We start from the raw sequence: 12641 nt of genomic DNA on the forward strand, positions 1-12641 counted from the left end.
ATCTAAAGGATATTTGGAAGCATTAGAAAAGTTGATACCTGACAGGGAGGAATGTGCTAGTGTGCACCTTGAAATAGGCAAATACTTCAGTGGCACTGGTTTGTTTCGTACCTTCCATGCAATGGAAAACAGATACAGATTTGATGCTCTCACATGGTGGGAAACATATGGCGGCCATGTACTTTTGCCAAAATTGGCAAAAAATGTTCTATCACAGGTTGTAAATACTTCTTCTGCAGAGAGGTGTTGGAGCACCTACAGCTTCATACATAATGTGAAAAGAAACAGACTCAATGAAAACCGGGCAGAAAGCTTGGTTTATGTGCACTACAACTTGAGGTTGTTGAGTCATCACTGTGATCGGGCTTATGAGGATCCAACATATAAAGTCTGGGACAACCACCCAAAGGATGACAATTTGGAGGATGGCACTATACATCTTGAAGAACTGGAAGAGAAACTTATAAGGGAGGAAGATGAAGCAGCAACCATGCCACCTCCACCATCCAGTAGCAGTGCTTGAGTTCCGAGTCTTGTTCCTTTGTTGTCGCCACCTCCATATACACCCTCACGTGGAGGGCATGTGCCTTCTAGTTCTGGTCGTCGGTCTGTGCGGGAGACCACCACAACCTGCTCATACAGTAGACTCTCGTGGCAAAGGCCACATGCAGTAGTAGATAACAGATTTACAGTTTACTTGTCTTTTCTAGTTTCTATTAGTTTTCATAGCTGTTGAGTCTTGACTCTTGACTCTTTCATATCATAATGATATTTTTTGTAAACAATATATGACTGTGACAATGAAAGTTTGAAGTTTGAAGTTGGCAATTATAACTCATTGGTAATGATTCTAAATTATGAATATGATGCTTCGTGAAAGTTGTTTCATTTCATTTCATACTTCATTTTATAACATTACATTTCATGTTAACAGTTAGATATTATTTCTTGTAATGGTTAAACTTAGCTTACAAGTACAACTTTGGTGATCAATGATGATAAATGTTATATATTGAATTTTCAATTTTGAAAGCTTGAAGTTGAAATTTTAAGATTGATGAATCATGATTTACGAGACTCAATATGTTGTAACATGTATGTTACTAACTTGTGGACGTGGCTGATGAAGATTATAACATCTAGATGATTGATGTGATATGTTTCAATGATCAATCTATGTTTTTCTATGTTTTTTATATCTAATTCATCATTCTACATGTTTTTGTTGCCATATATGTATCAAAATATAAAAAACTATATAAATTTTTAAAAAATCGCTCCGAGATTCGCTCCCAAACCGGGAGCTTTTGAAAATGTCACTCCCACTCCCGTTTTCGCTCCCGCTCCCAAGTAACACTAGTTGAAAGAGAGGATCTGGTGACATAGATTGCATCCTTTTGCTCCCTCTTCGCCCATGATCCTCCATGTGTGGACATTTTATTTTCCCACTTCCCGCCCTTGTGACCTTCCATATAGCCATTCCTACCCTTGCCTTTGGATCTATTGCGTGAGTAGGCAGAGGGGCAGTTGTTCTCATATTCATTGGATGATATGTTGGTTGCATTGGGTCTATGATTACTCCTAGTACTTGTATGATGTAATATGCATGTTAGAGTTGGATGCATTGCATATTGATTTTGCATTAGAACTAACATCATATTGTATTATTATGCTAGATTAGGTCCATTTACATTAGAGTTGCATTTAGAATTTATAAACTGTTGATTTTTATGACCTAACAAAAGCATGGGCGATCATAGGATGTCGTAAAAACATGTAGCCCAGTGTGCTTAGTCTTTGATGTGTAGGTAACTGGTATATGATCTCAAGATATTGTTGGTGTTCTCATGACCTCCCCATTCGAGTACAATCGTGCACTCTACTGAGAGCTCATGTCCCAATTGGAGCTAGATGTTACCCACCACCAGTGGGTGACACCCATAGGAGAAATATTTCTCCTACATTTGTCTTCAGCCGGCAGCAAGCAGCCCCCTCGCAACCACCAGATAGCTCATGTGCCACCATTCTCCGCCACCTGAGCTAGCTATTATGTGCCCTCACCCATCTATTATGATCATATGTTTGAAGGTGGGCCTTCCAACCCTGAAGGCAGTGTTACTTGGGAGCGGGAGCGAAAATGAGTGCGGGAGCGACCTTTTTAGAAGCTCCCGGTTTGGGAGCGAATCCCGAACCGTTTTATATATATATATATATATATATATATATATATATTGATACATATATGTTGACAAAAACATGTAGAATGATGAATTAGATATAAAAAAACATAGATTGAACCATATAACAACAATCATCTAGAAGTTATAATCTGTTCATTTGGGGTAGCATCGGATGTGCTCTAGCCATGAAACTTGGTGGAGAGGTTGGGGCACATGAGATCTCCAATACCCAAAAAGTGTTTGGGAAGATTCTAAATAGATCAGGAGATATTAAAATAATTAATATTTTTAATGTAGTCCCTAAGTCTAAACTTAGGGAAAATAAAATATTAATGTGTATTAATATGAATCTATGTTAGAATGGTCCAAAAGACATGGATCAAGCCAGATCTAATCTTAGCCGTTGATTAGGGACTTAATCTCGATCGTTGAATCGTCAACAGGAAAAGTATAAGAGGAGGCTTGAGGGTCACTTGGAGATCACACTAGATGATCGGTCATTCTATTCTCTAGAGCGGGGTTTGCTAAGAGAGATAGAATCAGTGATCGAGAGAGCAACTAAGGGGCATTGAGTACAAAAGAACAGAGAAGGCAAAGATTGTGCTGAGAGAGCAGCACAGCAGCCAAGGAGGGTGACGCAGAGCCAGACAGGGCTCATGCAGGGCCACGTGAGGCAGCCAAGTGCTACACAGAGCACCAGAGGGGCCAACATAGCTAACGCAGAGGCTCCCAGAGTTGATGGAGGGCCTCCTGGGGCTAACGCAGGGCTAGCATGAGACAGAGAGGGGCTGACGCAGTCCAGATTGGGCAGACACTGAGGTTGCAGGAGCCGTTTTGTGTTGAGGAGCTGCTAAAAGGGTTTTTCTTAGGTTTCAGCCAGGAGATTTCTCTCAAACTATGAGGTATAGCTACTAAGGAAATTCTTTGTTGGGTAGGCCAGTAACGGCACCGAGATTGTACTCTGATATTGCTTGTTAAGAAAACCCTCAGATAGCTACATCGGTTTTCCTGCATTGTGTTTTTTCGGGGACATTGGTCCAAAAATAATGGTGTCATGTGGTGTGTTTGTTCGTGTTTCTTTTAATTGTTGATCTGTAATATGTTGAGCATGCACTGGTGTTTATTTTCAGTATTTACTTTGTAAATAACTTGTTAAAGAAAAATTAACAAGTAGGTAGGAATAAATCAGAAAAGGTGCATGAAGGGTTTCTAAATTAAGTAAACTTAGAAACTTCGACATAATCTTCATCAACCACGTCCACAAGTTAGTAACATAGTAACATACAACATATTGAGTCTCATGATTCATCAATCATAAATTTTCAAGCTTTCAAAATTCAATATATAACATTTATCATCATTGATCACCAAAGTTGTACTTGCCAGCGAAGTGTAACCATTACAACAAATAATATCTAACATGAAATGAAATGATATAAAATGAAATGAAATTAAACAACTTTCAACTTTCATGAAGCATCATATTCATAATTCATTACTAATGAGCTATAATTGCCAACTTCAAACTTAAATTGCCATATATTGTTTAAAAAAATATCATAATAAAAATGAAAGAATCAATAGTTATAAAAACTACTAGAAACTAGAAACAACAAGTAATACTATTATCTATTGCTTATGCTTGGGCCTCTTGCCACCACGAGAAATGTCTAATTTTTTAGTCTTGTTGGAAAATCAGGATCTTTGTCATTAATATCACCCTCTAAGCATTAATATCCAGAGGAATCTTTGCCATTACCTCTGTATCTATATAGGGATCCTTGTCATTAGTATCACTCTCTAAGCATTAACATAAAGATAGAAAAAGCATAGCATGTCAAGTCAAGATTTTGTTTGAGTGATGCGTACATTTTTAGGAGGGTCATGATAGAGGAGTTCGACAACCAATGTCACTAACATCAAGGTACATAGAGGGATTGGTGCTCTTGATTAAATACGAGTTCCATACCCTAATACATGACAAAATTCAATGAAAACATTGCAATCCTAAAATCCTAAAAAACTGACAAGTCTGCTGGATTTTGAATGAAATCTAAAATTCTACTTTCTCCATATGAAATCCAATCAGGTCAGAACCACTCTCAAACATCCTGAGTCATTTCATGGTAACGTTAAAAATTCCGTGGAGCCAATCTAAGCGGGAATTGGGAGCGCTTTAGAGCGCGAATTGGGAGCAGGAGCGGGGGGGCGCTCCACCGCAACCCTGCCTGAAGGTATGGCTTTTTATTATGTAATTGGGTATCTTTTCTTACTTATCATGCACACAAATGGACATGGATTAGTGGGGGGATTCCGTGGAAAGGATGGGCTTGGTCTGTACCCTTGTCCCCTTGATCTGAAATGGGGTACTAAAGGCTTCTTGTCAGCTTACAAGAACCTCTCCCACTCCAAAGCTTCTATATATTCCCAAGATCTAGTGATTAACCAATTGCGGAATTAATAATGCTTGAAATGGGTGTATGCTTATGTTTGCCTTTAACTGTTAAGTACTTTAAGTTTTGTTGCTTATGCTGATATTTAAATACATGTGACAGTAAATAATGCAGCAAATAAATAAACACACAACAACAATATTAATATGGAGTTCCAACGCAAATCGCAATCGCATGGTGTATTGGCCAAAAACCCAATACACGGCAAATACAAAGAAATCCCGCATTTTCGGATTTCAAATATTATGAAATCACGTCCATAATCCCTATCGGGTCCGCCTTCTATTGGCATATCGCTATCGCAAATCGCATGGTGCATTGGCCTTTATATCGGGGATCACCGATCGCCGATCGCCGATCAAATCTAGACTGTTGATCTTGCTCCTCGATCGGACGGTCGATATCACATATCGCTATCGACATATCGCATTGGTAACGACCCTTTGGTATCAGGGATTCGCCGATCTCCCGATCGTCGATTAAATCTAGACTGTTGATCTGACTCCTTGATCGGACAGTCGATATCACATATCGCTATCGGCATATCGCATTGGTAACGACCCAGGGGTTCTTTCCTTTGGTTGTGCCAATCTCTGATCACCGACCACCCCGATCATTCCGATCGCCGATATCGCAATCGCTAATCGCATGTCGCCTTGTCCTCCCGCCAGGCCTTTATCCCTTCATCGCTCCGATCCGATACATCTCATGGATCCGATAAGGGTTTAGGCTGCGGAACATAATATTTCGGGTCCGCCCTTTAAACCTTTCACATGCGATTTTTGCATATAAGGCCTTAAGCCCATTTTCATAAGAATTTGCCTCCTTTTCAAAGGACCATGGCAAACAATTTCTACGATAACTTCTTCACCCGAAGTCCATTTTAGCCCATTCAAATTGCAATAGATTTAGAATGAAAATAACTATGCAATGGGACTATTTCCAAGAGCATCCTTGGACTTTCATTTTCCTCTGTGAGGAACACTTTAGACTTAGAAGTCCAAGTCAGATCCATTTTGGATCACCCCTTGTCCAAATTGGTGGTTAGTCTAGTATCCTATCCTTGTGGGATCTCCTTTATTAGCTACTAGCTTTAGGAGTGACATTACATGGGAAACCTTGATTTTGGCTATGTGGTCCTGCATCCTGACAACACATACATCACTCCCCTCCACTCATTATAACTCCTTTTCACGTATTTCCATCCATGTCCACATTTGTCCAATGGGTCCACAAGGAGTTAGCCTCCCCCTTCCCTTGTCCACACTTTGGGGCAAGCCTGGAATGATGACCCGGAGGTTGACGAACCAAAAATAAAGTTAAAAACATAATTTCGCCACTTGCAACAAGAAATGTACCATAAAATGCAAAAGATGGTTGGGGCATAACAAATTTAGCATGTGGGCAAGAGCCAAACAAGAGCTCTACCCCAATCATTATGTCCATCACCCTAGTTCCTAAAGCCCCCTATGTCAGCCCCATGCAACGTTAAGGAATCCATGACTGTCCCAACCCTTGGTGGGCAATGAGCTGCCCAACCTTAAAGGGGTATCCACTGTTATATCATTCACATCATGCTTTCATTCGTTGGAGTCCTGAGCGGTTAAAAGAAAGAAAAATCAATAAAAGGCAAAAGGCATATGAAGAAGGGTGGAAAAACAAGGGTCGGGGTAACTCATGTACCACGATTGCTCCCTGCTACATCTATACACACCATGTGGGGGCTTCCCTCATTATAGCTACCCTTGTACCATAGGATGTGGCTTGGAGTCCTCATTGAGAAATCTAGGGCATCAAGTATTAGGTGATTTCTCTTGATTAGTAACTGCTTGTCAGAGCTTTTTACAACTTTAGATTATGATCTTCTTTACTTAGGTTATTACTGTTCTTCTTCATCAAATAGCTACCAATGCATGATCATAAATAGACAAGACGCGGAATGTAGGCTATGAGCCAGGGCCAAAACCTCTCACTCTTTGAGAGGAAAACCCGCACAAATTCTTCTTATAGAGATTCCAATTGACGAATACCAAGACCAAGACCCTTGACCTAGTAGCCACTCCAAGATCAAAACACCAGTTCTCTTAATTGTCTTCTACTCTTTTCTTCTTCTTGACTCCTCTTCTGCTTCGACCTTCTTAGCACCGAGACATAGTTACCACCGAGACCTTGTCACTAACATGACATAGAGATCTTATTTCTGTGATGGCATTGAGTCCTTATTGATACCTTCAAATTGTGATAGTACTGAGCCTTTCTCATTGTGGAGGCACCGAAACAAAGTTACAGAGATAGCTCCAAAACAAACTGTGGATAGACTGAGATCATCTCCTATCCGAGCACACTGAGATGGTCGCCAATCTGTGATAGCAACAAACTGTAGTGGCATCAATCACTGAAACTTGATCACTGTATTTTCGCCTTGTTGTATAGAGACAGAGTTTTTCCCTTGACTGTGAGATAGCACCAAGCTTATCTCTGCAATCCTGTACCTTTGTCTGAGCTCCTTCACCGAACTTTCTTTTGCACTCCTATCCAAACATATCTTTGTAATTGCCACCCAAATTTCAGAGAGATCTGAACTTGCTGATTGTGCAAAATGTGAACACCCTACACGGATATATATAGTAATTGTCCCATATGAATAAGTCGACCTGTAACTTTGACTAGGTGTGTCTCCATTAGGTGAGCCAACATGAGTTCTTCTCTTTGTCTTGAGGCTAACTTGAAGAGGAGTAACAAGTGCTTGCCTTGAAGGGCTATTAGGCAATCCCATAGACTTATATGCATACATGATATTGACTCATTTTGACAAAACCTAAAGGCTCTCAATGGGCGCCATCCAAAAACAAAATCTCTTGCTCATGAAACCCATGAAGCAAGCATTACAATAATAATTTTATTTTTCCTCTTTACAAAAATCACACTTACATGTCATTATGAAGACCGAACCTAGTTATTACACTTTTCAACAGTACTCCCTTGCTACCCGCTCTGTTTCACCATTATTTCACATGACACCTGCCATTTGATGGATGTACCATGGACCTGTCACTCCCTTAGAGGATGAAACCACCTAATAGGGTCATTTATTAACCTCCTTCTTGAGCCTAGGGACATATGTACATTCTAGAGCCCGCCCGTTATAGAAGGGCGTGCCACTATAAAGTGTCCACTTGTGCCCCTGATTTGTAAGCTGATTTACTCTGTTGCACTAATGAAATCATTGTGCCGGAAGGTGAGGAGACGCATTGGATCTTATACAGGATTGCAAGTGGGTCTTTGTTATGAATATAATTTATATCAAAAGAAAATATATAAATAAATGTAAATAATAAATAATCATAAAACGATAAATTAAATAGTCATTCATTGAATTGACAAGCATGTCTAAAGGACATGACCATTCATGAAGTCGCAGCTGCCTAAATATATAAGCGGGCCCTCATTGTAACATTCAAACACCTTTTCTATCATCTTATCAATAAAAATTATTTTTTACAATACATTTGTGTATGTTACATTGATGTACAATCAGCAACAGTGTTTGTTTGCTACAGTGGTATTATAGCTATTCGACCCTCTGGTCATTCAACCGCTACACCAGAGCCACGTTAGGCTGCATTTATGTGCTCTAGGTTCCTAGAATCTTGGTCACATATTTTGAGGAATCAAGTGAATCTTATAAGTCTAAATCTGAACTGTTAAGTTAAATTCGAGAATTGTTACAGCAAATAAAAAGATCATTTACAGAATCATTAAAGGACTTTCAAACATTTGAAATAGCTCCGACAATAAAATTTGACATTGACATCTCAGAGACAGAGAATTATGTGGAAGAAACTAGGCGCTGGGATTCTGAACATATTGATGACAAATTAGTGTCTCCAAGAAAATATTAAAAGCCTTTTGAAGAAAATGATTTGGAAGAATTACATGATGGGAATATGCAACCTTATGAGGAAATGAAGTGTGAGACCACTCTTGAGCCAAATTCGATCAGAGGCAATCAGAAAAGTGAAGCATTTGATCAGTGCCAAAAGGGTGTAGGTGCTGTAGATAAGATTGAATCTAAGGACAATAGTGAATTCTTCAACTTTACAACACTTGATGAATTGAATGTCGCCATTGATCCTTTACCTCCAATTGAAACCCATAATGTAAGCAATGCATCAGTGTACGGAAAGACTACTCTTGCTTCAATGGATCATGCTTTGATGAAATCTCACACTTATTATAATCTTGCACGGTCTTATCATAGCAGGAGTGATTATGAAACTGCAGGCCGCTACTACATGGCATCAGTTAAGGAAAGCCAGAGGCCTCAGGATTTTTTGTTTTCCTACTATGGGCTGGGGCAAGTTCAAATGAAATTGCTAAATCTTAAGAGTCCTCTCTCAAATTCTGAAAAAATTTTGGAAGTACACCCTGAAAATTGTGAGAGCTCGAGGGCTGTAGGATATGTGTATATTCAGCAAAAGCTTTGGTAATATTTTAAAAAGCAACAGTTGGTAATGAGAAGAATGATTCAAATATGAAGACAATTGGTGTCATGGTGCAGTCATGGACAGAAACTAACTGCGGTGATCCTGATGTGGTTCCTATCAGAGTATTCCATATACAAGGCAAGAAACCCGTTAAGCAGGTTGTTGTCAATCTTGTAGAGCAAGCAGTGGCAAAATACAGTGAGTTGTGTGAATGCAAGGGGAGAGGAGAATTTGTGCAAAGGGAACATGTATCAATGACATTGAATTTTAGTATCAACCCCTAACCAAGAAAGCCCTAGAACATGATAGTCTGCAAAAACTCAGTAATTCCTATGAAGACATTCAGCCTGAGCCACAGCATCCTAATCCAAATCTTTGCCATCACACTAATCTTCATACAAATAACAATTCTAATCATAATCATCACACTAACTCTCATGCAAACTCCAGTATTCCTCCTGGTTTCAATAGACATATTGTCCTAAATATATAAACCTATGTCATTGGGTTCATGTTGAGAAGTACAATTTGATGGGTTTGCATATTGCACATCCTCTGGTATTTCCTAGGAACAATGTTTGGGCCAAGCCACAGATTCACAGAGCAAATCAATTTTGTAATTCATATAACAATCTCCATCAAAGGCGTGATCACAATAATATGTTGGCCTTAAACATGAACTTCAAATGCCCCTGTGGATTGTTTGATCGACCTACCTCAAATCACCGTCAAGAAGATCAATTAAACTCTTCCCAGGACACATCTGACATGATCTCCAAGAAAGAAGTACAGGTCTCAAATCTGAAAATAAACAAAGTGCATCAAAGAGGAGTGTATAATCAGGAAGCTCGTTCATTCATTCAATTTCCAATTCTCGAGTTCAGTACGGGTGGGAGAGTTACAGTTTTTTTCAAAATGCAGTCTTCCAGCACCAGCCCTAATGGCAATGGAGGACTCAACCAAGATGAAGTTGAATCATCAAATGTGCATGTTAGTGAACCACATGTGCCTGTGTCATTGGATTGCCAGGAGGAGGATGTATTACCTCTCATGTCAAGAGAAAATCCAAATAAGGAAACATTGGTGTTATACTTGGATAAAACTCTAGTTCATGTTGGTTTTACACAACCTCCAGCCGGCTATGATTTTAGCGTATGACTTGAGGGCTACAAGGAACCTCTCTATGTGTCGAAAAGGCCCAGCATGGATGAATTGTTGCAGAAATTAAGTAGTACAAGGTTGTACGCAATTGTCATCTTCACAGCAGGACTGGAATCCTATGCAAATTCTGTGGTCGACGAGATTTTGGATTCACTACCTCGCTCGGAACAAAATATCACAGACAAAAATATAATTTTCCCCACCCACCGCCTTGACAGACGCCATTGCAGCAAAGCTGGAGGAGTCCCTAGTGAAGTGAAGGACCTCTCTATTCTTGGATGAAATCTGAGAAACGTCATTATTGTTCACGACCATCCAACATCTTTTTTCTCCAACCAGAAAATGCCCTTGAGATCAATTGTTGGACGGGTGACGACACTGAGGACAAATACCTCTTTCAACCCCTGTACTTCTGTCTAAAAATTCAGGATCCAAATTTCATGTGGAGCAGTCAAACTACGCTGAAGGCATCTGTCACAACCATATGGTGGGCGGAACGCATCTGTTAGCACGGACCTTTCATCCCTTTAGGAACCCTTGATCTAGGCATATCCCTTGTATTAACTATCATTTCTTCCTAGGTCTACTCCTCCTCCCATAAGCCTTTCTTGGAGAGCCCTTTATCTTACTTTTAAAGAAAGCAAGCCTTCATTTGAGCCTCTCCCCTGAGTGGGCTTTGGAAATCACATTGTACCTTGTCATTGACCTTATCCTCCCAGTAATTTCCTTTATACCAGGACTCCTCCCATCGTTGAAAGTCCGTAAAGAGCAGGGGTTATTGACTGAGGTGAGAGTGGTTCCTTGTCCCATTGTTGCCATTTGGTCTAGTAGTTGTTCCTTAGGTACCCTCCTAGGACCCCTGCCAGATTGTTTGGTAACAATGCCTACATTTTTTTAAAACCAAATTGAAAATGAGTATAATCAATAAAGAAGACAGTATCAGCAGACAAAAGCACTATGTCTGTCACCAATCAGTGAAAGTAGAAGAAAAATGCTTCAAAAGTCACCCATTTCAGTAGCATTTTCACGGGGTTTAATATAACAATAAGAGAAAGAGGTAATTAACATGCATTTCCAGATTGTTGAAAGATATAAAAAGTGTTGATCTTCCCATATTCTTAATACCTAATACTAGGGCTTTTCCTAAGATACTGAAATAAACAAGTTAAAATGTCACCTCTACTATAAGTCTCTCCTCATCGACAAGAGCTCTGCATCCTTTTCCACTTTCTGTGAAGAAGCTGAATAAATTCATCATTTCATTATTTTCGGGGAAGCTTTCTATCCTTGCCCAGCATGAAAATGTGAAACCTCTGCTACAAGGCCACTGCATAGGTGTTGTTAACATGATACCCTGTAAGCCAACCATCAGCAATGAGTAAATACATGTTTTTCCACAGATGTCACAATTGTATTCACAAGAATCACAACAAATTTACTAACCTAAAAATATCTTTGCAAATAAGAGACTAGAAATAATACTCTGTCCGTCTCACCCTATATTGGGCTGCAAAAGGAAACCTCTTGTACCCAATCAGATGCTACGTAATATTCCAGACTTTACGTAAACAGTAAATCTCTAAGATAAATAAATCTGTCATTTCCATTATGAATGGAGAGAGAACCCAGGGATAGAGAAGATACAATGAGAAATTCTTAACAAATGAATGCAACTGCACATCAGAGCATCTTCCTCGTTAGAGTCATTTAGAAAAGGTAAGACAAATTATTCACAATTTCATATAAGATAAGAGTATCTTCCAATGTTTTTGATGATTTTTATATTTTTGGGGTAACGGATGAAAGAGAAGATCAGTGACTTTATTTGCTTGTGCTATGTGGTCATGCATGCAACTTCAAAGGGTGGTTCTTACAGAAGATTACGGGCTATAAGCAGACAAGGTGATGTGCCCTGTAGAAGCTCTAATTCGTTTACTGGACACAAAAGTTTGATGGCGGTGGAGGTTTATCTAAAATCCATACTCAAGGCAACAACTTAGTGTAGTCCCTCCCAAAGATTATCTACGAAGTCACTGAATCAACTTTCAAGTGATGTCATATGCCTAATGTTTCATCTTGAAAGTAAGCAACATAAAAGGAATTGGGAAAATTGGGAGGAAACCTACAAACTTAATCATTTCTAATGTGGCTTAGTGTTGACTCTAGCATCCATAAACCTAGAAAGTAAAAACTCCCAATGGTACGCCTAGAATAATATGCCATAATGCCACACATAAATCAAATTGTACATACAATACTCAAAGTTTAGCCAAAAACACGATCATCTTTATTCCATAACCATGGAGCTCTTTCACTCATAAAACACCAATTGCAAATCGAGATATCAAACCCTTATATAC

General features: G+C 39.3%; 1 protein-coding gene across 1 annotated transcript in view; it reads right to left on the reverse strand.

The window, feature by feature from the left end:
* Positions 1-12641, reverse strand: part of LOC149140946 (BEACH domain-containing protein B-like) — a 398071-nt gene that overhangs the window by 170809 nt on the left and 214621 nt on the right. Inside the window, 1 exon segment of the mRNA XM_089446434.1 lies at positions 11459-11635. Coding sequence (XP_089302560.1) covers positions 11459-11635 — 177 coding nt within the window.

The sequence above is a fragment of the Pinus tabuliformis genome, chromosome X, assembly GCF_031772625.1.
Source record: "Pinus tabuliformis cultivar Carrire ecotype Pingquan chromosome X, CPIR1, whole genome shotgun sequence".
Taxonomy (NCBI): Eukaryota; Viridiplantae; Streptophyta; class Pinopsida; order Pinales; family Pinaceae; genus Pinus; species Pinus tabuliformis.